The sequence below is a fragment of the Diadema antillarum genome, unplaced genomic scaffold, assembly GCF_040938485.1.
Source record: "Diadema antillarum isolate AM-2024a unplaced genomic scaffold, OU_Dant_1.0 scf00000039, whole genome shotgun sequence".
Taxonomy (NCBI): domain Eukaryota; kingdom Metazoa; phylum Echinodermata; class Echinoidea; order Diadematoida; family Diadematidae; genus Diadema; species Diadema antillarum.
This window is the reverse complement of record NW_027270928.1, coordinates 1,825,290-1,841,993: the sequence shown is the minus strand read 5'-3', so window position 1 is coordinate 1,841,993 and position 16,704 is coordinate 1,825,290. Positions and strand designations below refer to the sequence as shown.

At 38.3% G+C, this 16,704-nt stretch overlaps 1 protein-coding gene across 1 annotated transcript in view; it reads left to right on the top strand.

Annotated features, from left to right (window-relative positions):
* Positions 1–16,704, top strand: part of LOC139710739 (BLOC-2 complex member HPS3-like) — a 31,095-nt gene that overhangs the window by 2,080 nt on the left and 12,311 nt on the right. Inside the window, exons 2-13 of the mRNA XM_071622659.1 lie at positions 822–1,620; positions 3,160–3,266; positions 3,984–4,168; positions 6,429–6,539; positions 7,929–8,065; positions 8,573–8,842; positions 9,542–9,659; positions 12,404–12,487; positions 13,094–13,251; positions 14,615–14,786; positions 15,497–15,595; positions 16,149–16,250. Coding sequence (XP_071478760.1) covers positions 822–1,620; positions 3,160–3,266; positions 3,984–4,168; positions 6,429–6,539; positions 7,929–8,065; positions 8,573–8,842; positions 9,542–9,659; positions 12,404–12,487; positions 13,094–13,251; positions 14,615–14,786; positions 15,497–15,595; positions 16,149–16,250 — 2,342 coding nt within the window. The remainder of the gene's footprint in view (positions 1–821; positions 1,621–3,159; positions 3,267–3,983; positions 4,169–6,428; positions 6,540–7,928; positions 8,066–8,572; positions 8,843–9,541; positions 9,660–12,403; positions 12,488–13,093; positions 13,252–14,614; positions 14,787–15,496; positions 15,596–16,148; positions 16,251–16,704) is intronic.

Genomic DNA, 16,704 nt, shown 5'->3' with positions numbered 1-16,704 from the left:
CGACAATAAAAACCATTTGCGAACTTTCTTGCGACTGTTAACGAACCTTTTGCAACCCTTTATGAACCCTGGCGAAATCCCGAATTCGCTACGTTCGCAAACGTTCGCCGCTCAGTGAGATACCCCATTTAACCAAATTGAATGGGGTTTTCTGCAAAATGGAGCTAAGATGTTATATTTTAAGACCCTGAAGTAGCATTTAGACAGTTTAATCATATTGGGTGTTATCAATGCAAAAATTTGATTGTACTTTTTTGGGGGGACATACTGTACAGTGTTTGAGTGCATACAATATTCAACCTACATGTACATAGAGGCTAAAAGTTTGATATGTGAAATTTACACTCACCCTCTTTTGTTGGTTACTGACTTTTTGTTATTATTGTTATTATTATTATCACCGTTCTTATATAGCACATAATACCTTTGGCAAGGTCTCTATGCGCTTTGGAGGGAGACAAAGAAACATTCAAAAGAAAATATAAAATTTTACAGAAACAGTAGAATGCTGCATAAAGCATCATCTACAATCACTATTGAACAAATACGTTTTTAAAAACGTTTTGAACTTATTGATGGAAGTCGCATGTTTTATATCACTTGGGATGCTGTTCCACAGTTCTGATTGTTTAAAGTATAGAGCTTGCAGTAAACTAAAAAATATTTGAAAAATATTTGAAAAAGTATATTCAAATATATTCAAAAAAAGAAATATAGAGAAACATATAGTTTTAGCAAACTCTTTAGTGAAGTAGATTGTAATAGAAAGAAATAGATGCCACAAGATTTCTTTTCATTGCAACAATTCTACACCTTGGCAGGTAATTACATAGCTCTCTTGGAAGATGAGACTGGCACATCCAATGCTTTGAGAGTCTACTTTAACTGGCGCCAGAGTGGAATCCAGGAGAATGTGACCAAAGCACGCATAGCAGGGACCAGCTCACCGGTGCTCTCCCCATCTAGCGAGACCTCATCCAGACATCTTGAGGTAGTGGAGGTGCGCACAATGCGTCACATTCTGTGCATGGCGTGTTGCAGTGAGAATGGAAACCTGGTCGCTGGCATGAGTGGAGTCATCAGCATCTTCCGACTGACGGATACTGAGGGCCACCATGACTTCCAGCATTTTATCGACATTGTGATTACCGGTAACAACTTCAGAGTCATCAATGTGGATATCCTTGGAGCTCACCTTGCTTTCACATCCAACCATGAAGCTCACGTGTTGCTGCTCAATGCACAGAAGTTTAACATCACATGTTCATCTATTAGTAAAGTCCAAAGAAAATCTGCATCCTCAAAAGTGGGTGTTCCACCTGTGGACAAATCTGACATGGACACTCATCAGCCGCCTGCAAGCCTGCATAGCGCAGGATTTGTGAGGGACAAGCACTACGTGGAGTGGAGCTGTGGACCCACTGGTTTGTCAGTGGACAACTCTGAAGGTAGTCGCTCAGAGCAAATCATCCAGAACTGCATCATGCTTCCCAGCATCTTGAATGAGGATTATGTGAAGCAGAAAGAAGGCCCTGCAGAGATCCTTGGTCCAGTCCGTGGTGTGCCAGGTGTAGCACCTTTCAAAATAAGACATGCAAAGTGGACACACTCTGGCAAAAGGTAAGATGGCAAAAACGAAAAAAACAAAACAAAAAAAAGCATCTCCATATAATTAAGACAAGGCAATAAAAATGTATGATCTATGATGTACTAGTTAGTGATTTCATTTCTCTGTAAACCTGGTGGTTTAACTATATAAATGTGTTTAACACATTTATAAAAGGATATCACCGAGCCTGTATACAGAGTATCAGTAGCTATATGATAATGATAATAATAATGATAATAATAATAATGATAATAATAATAATGATAATAATAATATTAGTAATGATAATATTAAAGGGTGTATACAGTTTTGGTTGAAGTGAGGATTTAGCTTTTAACGTTTTGTGAGATATTCAGAAACCACTCTATGAGATGTCAAAGAGCATGCAATTCTAAGGGGTATCAAAAGTTAATTTGATGAAAATCGGTTTTAAAGAGATCCTAATAAAAGGCGTGATCTGTCGCCCTTTATTATTATCACTTTTTTGGATTCCTCAGCCATTTGAAAACCAATTTTCATGAAATAAATGTTGAATCCTTCTTAAAATTACATGCTCTTTCATATTTCATAGGAGGTTTATCATTATCTCACTTAGGAATGTTCAAAACACGAATCCCCACCTCAACCAGTACTGTATAGTCCCTTTAATAATGATAATAATAATAATAATAATAATAATAATAATGATAATAATAATAATAATAATAATAATAATAATAATAATAATAATAATGATAATAATAATAATAATAATAATAATAATAGTTGATATTTTAGGGTGCCTATTCCACTGGATACAAAACACTATGAGATGTCATTGCTGGTCGCCATTACAAATTACCAGGCAGTGACAATACAAGCCGAGTGCATATAAAAGGATATCGAAATAAGTAGATCTTCAAATTTTGTTTGAATTGATCAAGTGTTGGTGATGATTTCAGAAGAGGAGAGAGCTTATTCCACAGCCTAGGAGCAGAAGAAGAGAAAGCTGCATCACCAGCTAGTTTTTTTTTTTTTGTGTGGTTGAGTGAAGGTAATGGATGATGAAAGACGAGTGTGCCTAGAGTGAGAGCGTCATACCAGACACTCCCCAATGTACTCTGGAGCTCTATTGTTGACTACTTTGTAGACCAGTAGGAGAAGCTTGAAGGATATTCTTGCTTTGACTAATCCAGAAGCACATGTCAGACAGTAAGGTTATGCCACACACATTATTCCTTCTGTGGTCACAGAGTCAATGCCAGCTTGAGTAAAACATGCTCAGCATAAACATTCATCCATCCAGTATGTATACATGTATCAGCCTGTTGTATACATGTTGCACTGTGTCAGCCAATGTAATGTATATGGCATGCTTACTTGAGTTTCAAAGTGATTTAGTGACAGAGCTATAACCAAGCATGCTCATATATTCAGATATTTGCATATGTTGTCGTACTCAGTCATGAAAAAAAAAAATTGAATTCATTCCTCGTGATATAATCTCTCAGTATTGTCATGTCTTCCATACAGAACTTTAACTTTTGTTTGTTGCATTCCCGAACCTGCAGAGCTGGGGCCGAAAAGGTTACATCGTACATTCATCTCTTGTACTGCAGATTTCCAATGTCGGAAGCAGGTCTTACAACAGTGCAACTCTTGCCGACTTATGAAAAAAGTAAAAGAAAACATGGGCAGTCTGCCTTTTAAACTCAAATATTTTAAATATAGTATTACTGTAAAAGTGGATATTTTCGCGCGACTGATTTTACGCGCTCGGCGGGGTAAGAAGAGTTTTGCATGTTTTTAATTCCGCGGAATCAAGACATTAACTACTGGAACATATGGCAAGCAAAAATATCCGCATGCTTTTATTTTCGCACTAGTTTCTGGTTCCGCGAAATGTGCAAAAATATCAACACCGCGAAAATTTCCACTTTTACAGTATGTTTTGTGAATGAAATACCTCATATCTGTGAAGAAGGATTTGCAATGTCTGTTTTTTTAAAAAGATATACAGTATATTTGCTGGAAACCTAACATGATGAATCTCAGTCTTTCTTTTTTTTCCCCCAGTTAATGTGGCTCCCATTATTTTATATAGACTGTGTTTCATAGCATTTGCTTCGAATTGGCCCCTTTATATATATTTTTAGTGCACCAAGACAGCTCTGTGTGCAGTTAGTTGATATTGCAAAGAACATGGATTTATGCTAGGTTGTAGTATACAGACTTACAAGTTTGAAAACATAAGTGTCACATACTGTGTAATGGATAAGAAGTGAGATTCTTGCTTAAACCATCTGTTTGCATTCTAGAAATTCTAAAACGTGTGTCGCAAGAAATATAACTTTTGTGACATGTGTGTTTGTCTTTGTTTCTTTGTCCCATTTAGTTCCATTTTCACTGGATGCCATAAGAACCTCTGGAGAGGGGACTTCTGAGTCATTCCTTGCCCAAAGTTTGGTTGGAATGTGCTGTCTACTCAGCACCCCAAAGCAGGGCCTTGTCTACGACATCTTAGATCAAGTGCGTCCTCTCTCTTACTATCTCTACACAGCCAAGGCTATTGCCATTGATGTGAGTGGAACCAGTAAAGCTGTCACTCTTTTCTCTGTGAAATGATGTTACATGAAGTGAACCAGTCTTGTTAGGTGCAAGTGCAAACCATGTTCATTGACCTGTAGAGTCGATTTGGGCATGTTGTGCAAATCAAACATGGACAGGCACAATTTACCATAAGATTGCGATCATACAATTAATTCACTGATTTATTCATGGTAATGGTGATTCATGGTAGTGCCATACAGTTTGTATCAACCACATAAATAAAAATCATTTCAATTAAAAGCAAGAAGAAATATGAATGAATTTACGATAAAGAAGAAAGTTCAAACTTGTAAACTAGAAAAAAAAACTTGTTTGTATAGTCATATGATACTTTATTTGAGAGAATGCTTACAGATCTGGCATTCTTTAGTAGATCTGGAATGCTATGATTATTTATCCCATCAGTGTTGAGGAGTTTAAAGCTGGCAAGGTTAGGGTAATGATGATGATGAGAGAGTCAAAGGACCAGACTGTAGCAGGAGTTAGGTCTCTGATCCACACAGGGAGGGAGTGCAGGGCGGAGGAGGCTGCGGATGAGGCAGTAGCAATGACAAAGTGGAAGGAGATGCAGGGTGCTGTTCAGGTTGGGCGGGTTGGATTTCATCATGGCATGAGATAGTACAGCAAGAAAGCCTAGAAGGGTAGGGGGATTTGGCGATGGTGGCAGTTAAGGACTTCTCAACCACCTCCTGTTTACAGGGCTACCAGGAGTACTGGTTTGCAAAAGCTGCATAACATGGAATGCAGGGAATGAAGTAGGTGGAAGGGGGTAGAGTAGAAGAAGATGATAATAAAGCGCAAAACCTTTAGGCATATATTCTTCTGCGCTGCAAAAGCTTCTGATATGCTTGATGATTATGAACAGTCAAATGAAAAGATGTGTTTTGAGTCTTGATTTAAAGACTGCTACAGTTGGGGATTTCCGGACTTCTAATGGTGTGGGATGTTGTGGGATGACCTCAGGTTAATGTCCTCTGGAGCTGTGTGCTTCCTGATCAGCTCCACCTTTGGTGTTTTGCCTTCACCAGTGAATCTGAAGAGGTGGGGAGTTGGGAGGGATGGTGGACGCAGGGTTTGCAGGAAAGCAAGGGAGTTGCTGGAGCACATTCTGTCTATGTGTAGAAGGTTATTGCAGGACTATAGATGTAGGCACAGCCAGGTGTTAAAGGAGATGGAGGGATTGGCAAGTGCAGCAATGGAGGCAATAAAGAAGAATGGGCTTCCTGTTAAAAGGTAAAGGGATCTAATTTGTAAAGGAAGGGACAAGATGCAGTGTGAGGAGGAAGGGACCTTGAAGGAATGTTAGCAGCGGGGAATGATTGGAAGGTGTAGATGGATGAGGGAAGTAATATATTGAGGAACGTAAAGATGACTTGTGGAGCAGTGGAGACAGGATCTGCATGGCTTGTTGGGAAGGCATGGGGGATGGGGTGTAGAGGGAACATGATTAGCGATCGTGAATGAAAAAGTTTAAGGGTGTCAGTAGCCGGAACCATTGGCTGGAGGATTGGGGTTCCACTTCGGAATCAGTGATGGTGAGATTGATACTCTCATTAGTGCTAGGGAATTGTGGGGAAGTGTGGAAAGATGACATGGGGGTGCTGTCTAGGGAATCCCAACGCAGCACCGTCCAGCCAGGGGGAGGTGTCCAGTACTTAAATAGCTGATACACTGCTGATCCCTGGTGTGCTGCTAATGACCCATTTAGCAGTGGCAGGATTCAACATTTTTGTTGTTGTTTATATTGAGAACATATCAAAACATTAATTCCATATTAAGCAGCATGTATTCACGCTTATATTCATACTCACATACACCAAGGACACAATGTGCAATGAAAATGGTTGTAAAGATGCAGTTGTTCTCATATACTATGTAGCATAAGAATTAGGGCATCCATTGTATTGCTGCAGTATACATAGGACTCTTACCCTTGAACTACTAAGAATTATTTTAGATCCATTAGTCTGAATGTGAAGAGTTTTACAGATGTTAAAGTGAAGCATTGCAAAGTTCTGATTGCAGCAATTCTGAAACAGAGGAAAACTGTTAAATCATGTATATTACCTCTCATTTTGGCATGTACATATTCATGTTAAAAGAAATGTAGAATTCAGAGAGCAAAAGGGATTGACCATTTATTAGTGGAAACAGCTCTGAAAGCTTTAATGCTTGGCAAATATCCATTCATTATTGAAACCATCTCCATGCAAATGTGATCTTGTTGCAGGTGGGTCATGATTTCCTGTATGCTGTGTCTCCCAGTGGACTGGAGACGTACTCACATCGGATTACTGCTGCAGCCATCCACAATACAGAGAGCATTGACGGTGTGTCCAACGTGAGTGTGTTTATATGTCAAGATTGTTGTGTGTTTGTCCATTGATCTTGGGTTGGTTTATAGAATTTTTCAACTACGTTCCCTGATAAGGTGCAGATCGGAAACAATGCATATGGGTCTGCTTGGAAAGAAGCACTTGTTTCACCATGCCATTTAGTCACCCACAAACTAAAGTTGCTTTCTTTTTATGTGCACCAATGAAGCATTGTATTCCACAACAGGCAATAATTATAATGTGGGAATTATGTGGGAATAGGTAGCTTAAAGGGGAGGGGGTGGGGTGGTGACTGGTGAGAAAGTATGGGTAGGAAGAAGAAAGGAAGGTTGGGGGGGGGGGGGCTTATATAAATGGCAGATTAAGGCATTAATGATAAGGGAAGAAATATTGCTGTTTGTGTTATAGGGGAATGGAAATTAATGCATTTTTGTATAAAATATTGCGTTCACATTTGTCTAGTGTACTCACTAACAGGAGATATTATGTTGTGTATATTTGTTTTGTGTATGAGCATTAAATATTTCCACATTCCTGAATGTTCAAGAGGATGACTCAAGTGTACTCATTTTATGTTACATATATTCATTTTGTATATTTAACCATTCTAGTGGAATGTATGGCAACTAATGAAATCGCAATAAAAAAAAAAAAACTGGAGGAAAAAATGTATGAATGCATTCACTTATGTTCATACTCAGGTGGATATGTTTGTATGCCTTTGCCAGCAATTGTAATACATTTTATCCCATTATTCTTGCAAAGTGAAACTATTGCAAAGTCTGCTGGTTAATCTAAAGGCGTTTTCACATCAGCCCAATGTTTCGAAATAGCGCACTATTTTCTGACTTGGGAAATTAACTCGATCACAAGATAGTGCGCTATTTGATAATGTGAATACAAATTAGCGCGCTGATTTTATCGCTCTGATCGAGGAAATTTCTTGAGTCCAACTCGGGAAATTTCAGAAATAGCGGGATAATTTGCGAACTAGCGCGCTATTTGATAATGTGAAATCACCTTGAGAAATTAACGCGATGCATCCCATCATGCCTAGCGTGTGTGAGGGCGATCACGCGGGTAATTTTTTTGAAAGCGCGTTCTACTGGTATACCCGATGCTGTTTGCGCATGCTCAGCTGTCGCATTAGCTCAAAAAAATTTCGGGCTAATTCTCTTCGGGCTGATGTGAATAGGAAATGAAATAGGGCACTAATTTGCGATCGCGAAAAATATCTAGAGTTTGGTTTTTTATCGGGCTGATGTGAAAACGCCTATTGTTCTCATATGATGTCATTCTCAGCAGTAGTTATGCCAAATGGTGATGTCATTTTTTTTTTATGGAAAGTGTGTCTATTCCTGTTTAACCTGAGGTGTGAAAATCCTTGTCTAAAGGCATGTCCTGTCCCCACTACCGACATCTGCCTGGTGAGCTTGCGGCCATTCCTGAGTGTGCAGACTGTTGCGTCATGTGACCGTCATGTGATTCTCATGTGCAAGGAGAAGAGCAGTGGAGAGCATGCATCAAATAGGTGAGACAGACATAAGGGGCAGCATATTTGTGTTAGAGGGTGAATAGACCGTTTCCGTAATGTATTGCAATTTATAAATGTTTCTTTTCTTACAGCCAAGTAAGAAAGTATGTCATTTACCTGCTCCCTCTCATTAAGTTCCACAGGCAGGAATTCACTTAGTTGTGGCTAGGTAGGGCAAGCCACCGCAAGCTTGGTGGTTGTTAGGGGCAACTTTTGTGAACAAGGCATGCACCAAATTGGAATATCTTTCAGAAGTGGTCTATTGGAATGGATTGCAATGGTGAGAATATAGTTGTTGGTGTGTTTGCTCTTTTTGTTCTTGGGACTGGGCTGCCATGGTCAGTGATCTTAGACAGATAGACCATGAAGTACACGGTTAGGTTATATTTCTTTAAATCATTGCACCTTTACCTCCATTGCCAAGGATTTTCTAGGTTCTGTCCTAGTGTACATCAAGCAGGTCTTCAATGGTGGAAATGCCTAATTTCTGTGTTACGTTTTCAGTGACTGGAGTGTGTATGTCCTGCAAAAGGCTCCAGCCACTGACCTCCACGTGGACATGATTGAGATGGCCACTAGCTTCCGTCAGGCCAGCATCTCAGCCTACCAACACTTGGTGTTGGAGGCCCACCTTCTGGCACGGGCCAAGCTGATGCAGTGTTGCTATGGCAACAAGGATGTTGGCAGTGGTCAGGAGGACAAGGATGCTGATCATGAGGCAATGAAAAGACTGTTTCAGGAAACCAGTGCATTACTTGGACAGGTCTATGCTGGGTGAGTCTGTATGATAATTTTGCATGTCAGTGTTGTGTACTTTCAGTTTCAGCTTAGCTGTAGTGATCACAAGACAAAGGTAAATATCCTGTTATCAAGCTCATTATAAGAACAAGGCTTGTCTTGTTGGTAATGTTGTATATCATAATCAGCTTGTGTCATTGCCTGTCTTCATCACCTGCTGTTTGGAGAAGAAATTAAAATGAGCTGTAAAACCTGCATGCTTCATCACTAGATTAATTATAGGACACTGTAGACATAAGCCATTTATCCATGCTGAGATCAGTTTGAAGAATTAGGCATTTCTAGGTGTTTCCATGTATTGTTCCATGTACACATATACAGAGGAGATGAACATAACTCAAATGGAGAAGTTGGTGGTTGATGAGCATGATAGATACGCAACTCTCTTGGAGGAGTCTGCACCGTTGAATGTTTCTAAAACAGATGGCACTATACAAATGTTGTGGATCGTCATCGTTATCATAGAGAACTCAAATTTTTCTGCATTTTTGTTTTTCTACTAGCAAAAGTGTTACATGGAGAACTTTCAGTGTTGCATAGTGCCAACTTTATAAACACATGGACATATGCTAAATGTGTAGGCGTGTCTTGAATTGTGTCATGTCTTATCAGTCTATGACCACTTTTTGTGTGTGTGGCAGTTGTAGTCTAATCTCTCTTCTCTTCATTCATCAGAAGCACTTGTGAGTCAGAGTGGCCGCTGACTCTCCCCTACCTAAACATGTCTGAACGGCCAATCTCAGAAATCTTGGCATCCATTACAGGATCTCTGCAGGAGCAATTCAAGCAGGAGGTGATTTTTCTCTCTGAATTCTCATCTGGCTACTTTCCACATCCTCTTCCCTTCCATTTCATCTTCCTCCTCCTAACGATGTCCGAACATCTTTAATACTTGATTCTCATTCTATATTTTCTTACCACTCTCTCTGTTCCTTTCTCTGCTGTCCCCACTAGTGCAACTTCAACTTCCAGCCCATTACTGTCCCCCACTCTTCACTTTTTGCCCTCCTTACAACCCCCATGTGTCGCTTCCCTCTTCAATTCTCCTCTTTCTAGGCTCTTCTTCTGCCAAGCAATAATCCGGTTAAGGACTACATACACATGGTGTCACCGCAAACCTTTCTCCCTCATTTACTTCACCATGCAATCCTTCAAGCAACACGTTTCCATATTTGTTCTATCATCCACAAGCAATCTGTAGTAAGCCCTAAGTAAACTAGACATTTCTCATCTTAACTGTTTTTGTGGCTGCCAGGCAGTGGCGGAGGAGCCATGTGAATCTCTAAAACGAGGAATGTTCACATGCATTTTAAAGGGATCGTATAGTTTTGGTTGAGACCTAATTTCAGGTTTCTAACATTTTTTGGTGAGATAATGAGAAACCTCTTATGAAATATGAAAGAGCATGTAATTCCATGAGGAATTCAACGTTTATTTGATGAAAATTGGTTTTGAAATGGCCGAGATATCCAAAACAGAGCAATTCTAATAAAATGTGGGACCCACCTTTTATTATGATCGCTTTGTTTTACTTTGTTTTTGGATGTTTCAGTCATTCCAAACCCGATTTTCATCAAATAAACTTTCAATTCCTCTTAAAATGGTATCTGTACTATTTCATAAGTGTTTTCTTAGTATCTTGCAAAAAGTTGAAAGTCCAATTCTCATCTCCACCAATACTGCGAGCGCCAACATTTGCGAAATTAAATTGCACGTAGAAAAGTTCTTGCCTACACAATATGCATGGAATGCCAGGGGCAATTTGTGAAAATTTCTTGCTGCGAGAAAGGCCGTCGGCTCCAATTTGCGAAATTTTCATGCCGCAAATATATCGTGTTTTACAGTAAGTGTTTTTAGGTTGTCTTTCTATGTCTTTCTACATTGGTGTAGAATTCAAACAAAGTCATGCCTGTCTCAGACGTAAAGTGAGTCAGTTGTAGTTAAAAGGAAAAGGTGGAGGCATGTATCTCAGTTCTATTTTATTAAATTTGTGGTTCGTGGTCGTTACAAGCATCAACTAGAAAAGCACTCGGAGGGCGCAGACCTCCGCCAAGCAGCTAATTTCCACCCATATACACGCATGTTGAATATCACCCAATTTCCTAATGTTAAAGTAGCCTTGTGTTTTACATCATCAGATTTCTGCAGTGCAGTGCCTTGAGCAAAGCCTGCACATGCTTTAAATGCACATATGCAGACCTCAAATACGTGACCCTGTTTGCCAAAAGATTTTTGAAAAATTTCATTATGAAATTCATAAAATTTTGCTGATCATTACCAAAATTTAATCATCTGTTCCTTATGTCATTATCAACTTTTCCATGTAAGTTTCATGCACATCCGTTCACAGTCTTTTGAGTTATTTTGCAAACAGACAGACAAACCAATGCTGGCAAAAACATATCCTCCATGGCAGAGGTAATAATGTTTCCAGATATGAGGTATCGAAGGTTACACTTACCTTAGCACCCCTCCCCCCCCCCCCAAAAAAAAAAAGAAAAGAAAAGAAAAGACGAATGTGTTAGATGTACTAAAAATAAAATGTATTGACAGACATGGAAGTTTTGTCTTTGAAACTATACATGTTAGGTCTAATGGAAGAATACGTGTAAAACTTTAATTTCCAGTGCAAGTGGATCATTTTTAAATCTGTGGGAGGTATTCTGAAAATAGTTTCCAGTATTAGTTGGTGTGTATTCAAGCAGAAATAAAAGATGATTGCTTTGTTTTAGAGTCCTGTCTCATGTTGGACTGCCCACACCATGTTAGTGGAAAAGACAAGATTGGTCAACAAGTGGATATTTTGTTTTAAAAACTGAGTACCCAATAATGTTATGCAGCTATAGATTAGGTACTCCGTCCAAATAAAGATCATGATTGTTGCACAATAGACCGGTTTATGACCATATTCAAATCATAAGCATCCTTCCATAGTGGGTTTTTCCTAACAAGCAGAAACGATGCATGAGGCCTAGTTTGCATGCAAATGTAATTCCCAGTATTTTGATTTACAAGTTCTTTGAATTTCGATCATTTTGATTTATTCAGTCAGGAATAGGTGAATGAACAGCTTGTTGCTGTATCCTCAAGAAAGTTTGTCTTTGAATTTAATGCATAATCAACCTGGCCTGTTTTCACATTGCATTTCATATGCTGGTGTCCGAAGACAGAGAACAAGAAAAAAAAAACCAAAAACAAATAAGTTCTCAAGAGTCAAATAGTAATTATTCTTTCACATTTTTTGTACAATTTTCATGAAGACTCAACCTACTATTCCATTTCTTTCTTCTATGAGAGAAATAGCATTTTGCAAAGCTTGTTGCAGTCATCATGGACCCTGAAGTGTAAATGGCATGCAGATTTATTTTAGCAATATGTTTGCACTCAGATTTGCAATATCTCTGTTATTAAAGGTACTTGCCATCTCTGTAAGCATCAGAATGTAATAATTTGCAAATACTCAAGATAGGATGAATGACAATGAAATAAAAGATTAATCAAAAGAAAAAAACTTACCAATGTCTCAATTCTTTCCAGGATCTGTCACTTGGTCCAGGATTGGCCAGCTACCTTGATTTTAAACTGTTTTCTGGAGATGCATCTGAAGTAGAAATGGACAAGGTTTGTGTGTAATCATTACTGTCTAACTGACATTAGATATCTACTTCTCAATGGCCAATAGAGAAGTGCAGGGAGATCATTTCTTAGTGAGAAACATGTGTTACCCAATGAAGGGGATGTAATTTTGTAGTTATTGACTCCTTCCATGCCCAGACATTTTTATGATATTCATCCTCAATGTAAAATATCATTTATGAAAGAGTAAATTACACAATATGAACTACAGAAGAGAATGATTATGTATGTTGCCACAAATTTTTCTTTGTGTACTTTTCTGCTGTGAAAAAAAAAAATAATGAGTCAAATTCATGTGAACATCTCAGTGAAATTCTAAAGGCAATTGTAATTTTCAATTTGAATCCAGTAGTATTCTTGGTATAGTCATGCTGCTCTTATAACTACATCTCATTTAAACAATAACTCTAGTGCAAAGATATGATTATGTAGGTTACATATGGGAACTTTTAATTCATTACACACAAAAAAAAAGAAAATATAGAAGAGTATTTATATGGTCTCTGTGGGAAGATACATGTAAGATTTGATGTGCTTTCTGAATGTTGTGCTGTTTATCATGGCTTAAAACACAACCTTCATTGTTGCCAGGACACAGCAGAGCGCATCATTGACGTCTATTCACACATCAAGCCCTCGCGATGCTCGGATATTTTTCTTTCGGGAAAGTTAAAGGAATACCTCAGCCCCCAGAAGAAGTTGGACGTTCTCCAGAGGCTAAAACAGCAGCAGTCACAAGATTCCTACCAGTAAGTGTGTGACAGTGTTATAGAATTAGATTGTTACTGAAAGCAAGAGGCAGTAATTTAGATATGAGTTCATATTTTTATGACACGTACTTGTGCTGCTTGCGTGCTAAGTTGAGCAGAAGCATGCAAGAGAGATATATCTAAGTCCATTACTCCTCTACACTGTTGCACTTTTATCAATGTATATGACAAGAGACTTAGCAGCTGATTTAGTGTAAAAACAAATTGTAAAGACAAACATTTAGAAAAATTTTTTTTTTTCTGAATGTACTCGTATTACGACAGTGGAGCCAAAACCATTCTTGCACAGTTTGTGCCTAGTTCTCGCAACATGTGTGAATATCTGTACCATTGCTACCACATGCATGAAGAACATGCAACTTAAATGCAAACAATGCAAATTTTCCAATAATCACAAGAAAAATATTTCCAAGGACAGCTGATAGCTGTCTTGAATTTTTAAATTTGTTTTCTGTTCTTTCTCCTTTCTCTTTCTCTTCTCCTCTCTTCCTCTCTCCTCCTTTCCTCTCTCCTCTCGTCATCTCCTCTTTCTCTTCTTCTGTTGTCATTTTCCCTTATCTATTCTTTCTACCTCAATCTTATTGCTTGCCTGTTTGTTCTCCTCTCTCCTCCTTTCCTATTGTTTCATGTAATTGTCAGTATCTAATTTTCTCACACCAATATCACCCAGCTGGATGCACTCTCAGTTCCAGTATTATAGTATCCAGTTTCAGTATTACAGTATTAATTCCAGCATTAGAACTGTAATTTGAGTCAAGAAAAAGTGTTGTACACAAAGCACAGCTGGGATACTGTAAAACGAGGAATGTTCACATGCATTTTAATTTCGCGAGAGCCAAGATTCGCTAAATTAAAATGCATGCAAAAGTTCTAATCCTACACTATATGCATTGAATGCCAGTGGCAATTCACGAAAATTTCATGCAGCAAGAAAGGCCATCGGCTCCAATTCGTGGAAATTTCATTCTGCGAATATATCATTTTGCAGTATGTTGTTTTTTAATGCTCAAATTTACTGTCTACTCTGTATCTTTTTGATCATATGTCTTATTGCCTATTCTTTATATTATGTGATATATTTTCTGCAAAATACATGTAATCCTCGTAAAATGACCAATGTGTCTTGAACCTGTTGAGGACGGGCTGATTATGCTACAACACGCATTTCCCATAGACACGTGCCCGAGTATACTCGGGACTCGTCCTCAACAAGTTAAGTTTACCGCAAGCTTTATAGTAGGTGCACATTATTTGGTATGCATACTTAATGCACAATGTATGCCATAGAAAACAGTGAGGCAGTCAAAGTTAGATCCTAATTTCTCTCTGCATCTTTTCTCAGATGGTCCTCTGCAGATAACATCAGCATGATTCTCATCCACCTTGAGCTGGGTGAGATGGAGCAGGCAAAGTTTGCGACCTCATGTTTGACCCCCAGTGAGGTCACTGAACTCATCCCTGCCAATGCTCACCTTATTCTTAGTGATGACAAGCAGCTCACAGATTTTGCCAGGGTACAGTAGCTATATTTCACAAGCACATTATTCCAATATCTTAAATTTTATGAGAAGCTAAGCTGAAGGAATAAATAATTGAATACAAAAGCTCAAGGCACGAAGATGGATTTACTTTGAGGATGCAAAATATAGAGATTTGATAAGTTCTTTGATTCTGCTGTTCATATCTTATATTGGGAAAGGTTACTTTACAGTTTTTCAAGCTTGACTGCACTCTTGTAGGTGTATGTTGATATGAATACCTCAATTAAACATTGAAATATCATAAAATTCTAAATTGTCTGATTCTCTCACAATGCATTTGATTGCTTCCACACATGATATATATTGTTCTTCTAAGTTTATATAAAAGAGTCAAACACTGATGTATTTTTGTGGAGCTTGGTTATGTTGTCTAATCCAAAGTTTTATAGACTTTGCTGCATGCAGGACTGGATGAAGTGCTGTTATACCAGAAATTTTTTTGTGCATGAAAATTTTGCATATTTTGCAAGGAGCCAAGATTTGTGAAAGTTAAAATGCACAACAAAGTTTTTGCCCACAAATGCATTGAATACCAGTCTAATGCTGTACACCATCATGGAAGTTTCATGCTGTAACAAAGGCAGTCGGCTCCGATATTGTTCGCAAAAGTTTCATGCTGTGAATATTCTGGTTGTACAGTATGATGTATGTTCATGTTTTGTTTTTTTTTTATTACACTGTAGCTGCTGTGCAAAGAAGCAACAGATGGGATGGTAGAGGTGCTCCTACAACTTCTTGACAATGACAAGCTTTCTTTGAAAGAAGCCATCACCTTATTGAAGGTATGTGTGTGTTCATCCAGTTTCAAAATGTGAAACGTTCATCAGTAATTGTGTCTCATCACTGGAATAGGAAGTGGATGCTGGTCTAAATACTGTGCATAGAAAGTATAGAAAGTTATGTAAATTGAACACATCCTACTCTCTTATATGGATTGTTCGAATCCATTTGATCTTTTCTGCATGTAACATATTTGTATTACTTTGGAATAACTGTTTTAAGTTACATATGAGAAATGTGAATGATTTTATGAATTCATCATGTCTGTGTTGTTTGTGCAAGTGTAACAATGTCTTGTGCTTGTTAATAGAATGGATATACATGTATACTCAGTTAATAACTTTAATGATCATCGCCAAGTAGGCTTTGTCTCTAAAATGTTTTCAAGTTATCTTGCAATATTTAACATTCACAGGGTTGTTTGTGGATTTAGATGTGTGTTAGACATTTTAATTGATCCATTCACATTGGTTTAGGGGGTAGGAAACATAGGATTGGGCGATGATATGAAAGAATAATCATACACTATGCTTTGTGCTCATTCCATTTCTTTAGGCACTGCACACAGGGTCATCAGGCCACAGCTTGCTGCTCACAAGATTGCTAGAGTCAGTCATGAGTGATTCAAAATGGCATCATGTCTTTCAGGAGGCAATGGTATAGTACACATCTAATTTAATCTTTACTCTATTGATGTATGGCAGGGTCAGAATGTACATCATTGCCATTTTAGCTATTTGTATTAGTGTGAAAAATAAATGCCTTCCCAATTCCAAAAAATAAAAGGAACTAACTTGAGGTTCTGCATTGCATTGAACTGAAATGAAATAGACTGTCCTGGGTGTATGTAGAGACCTACCTGACCACAGCTTTGCTCACTTTATGCGATTTACTTACAACGACCATGGACATATTGATGTAGATTTTGATTATCCAAGGACATAACTTTGGTCTGAATAAGTTTAGCTTAGCATAAGTTTAACTTCCAGCTTTAGCCAGTATCCTGCCAATGCTGGGTGGACTGGAGCAGTGTGAAATAAGTGTCTTGTAAAAAGAGCCTCCTGTAAAGCCAGGTCCAGAATTCATCTCATTATGAAGCAATTGTTGTTCT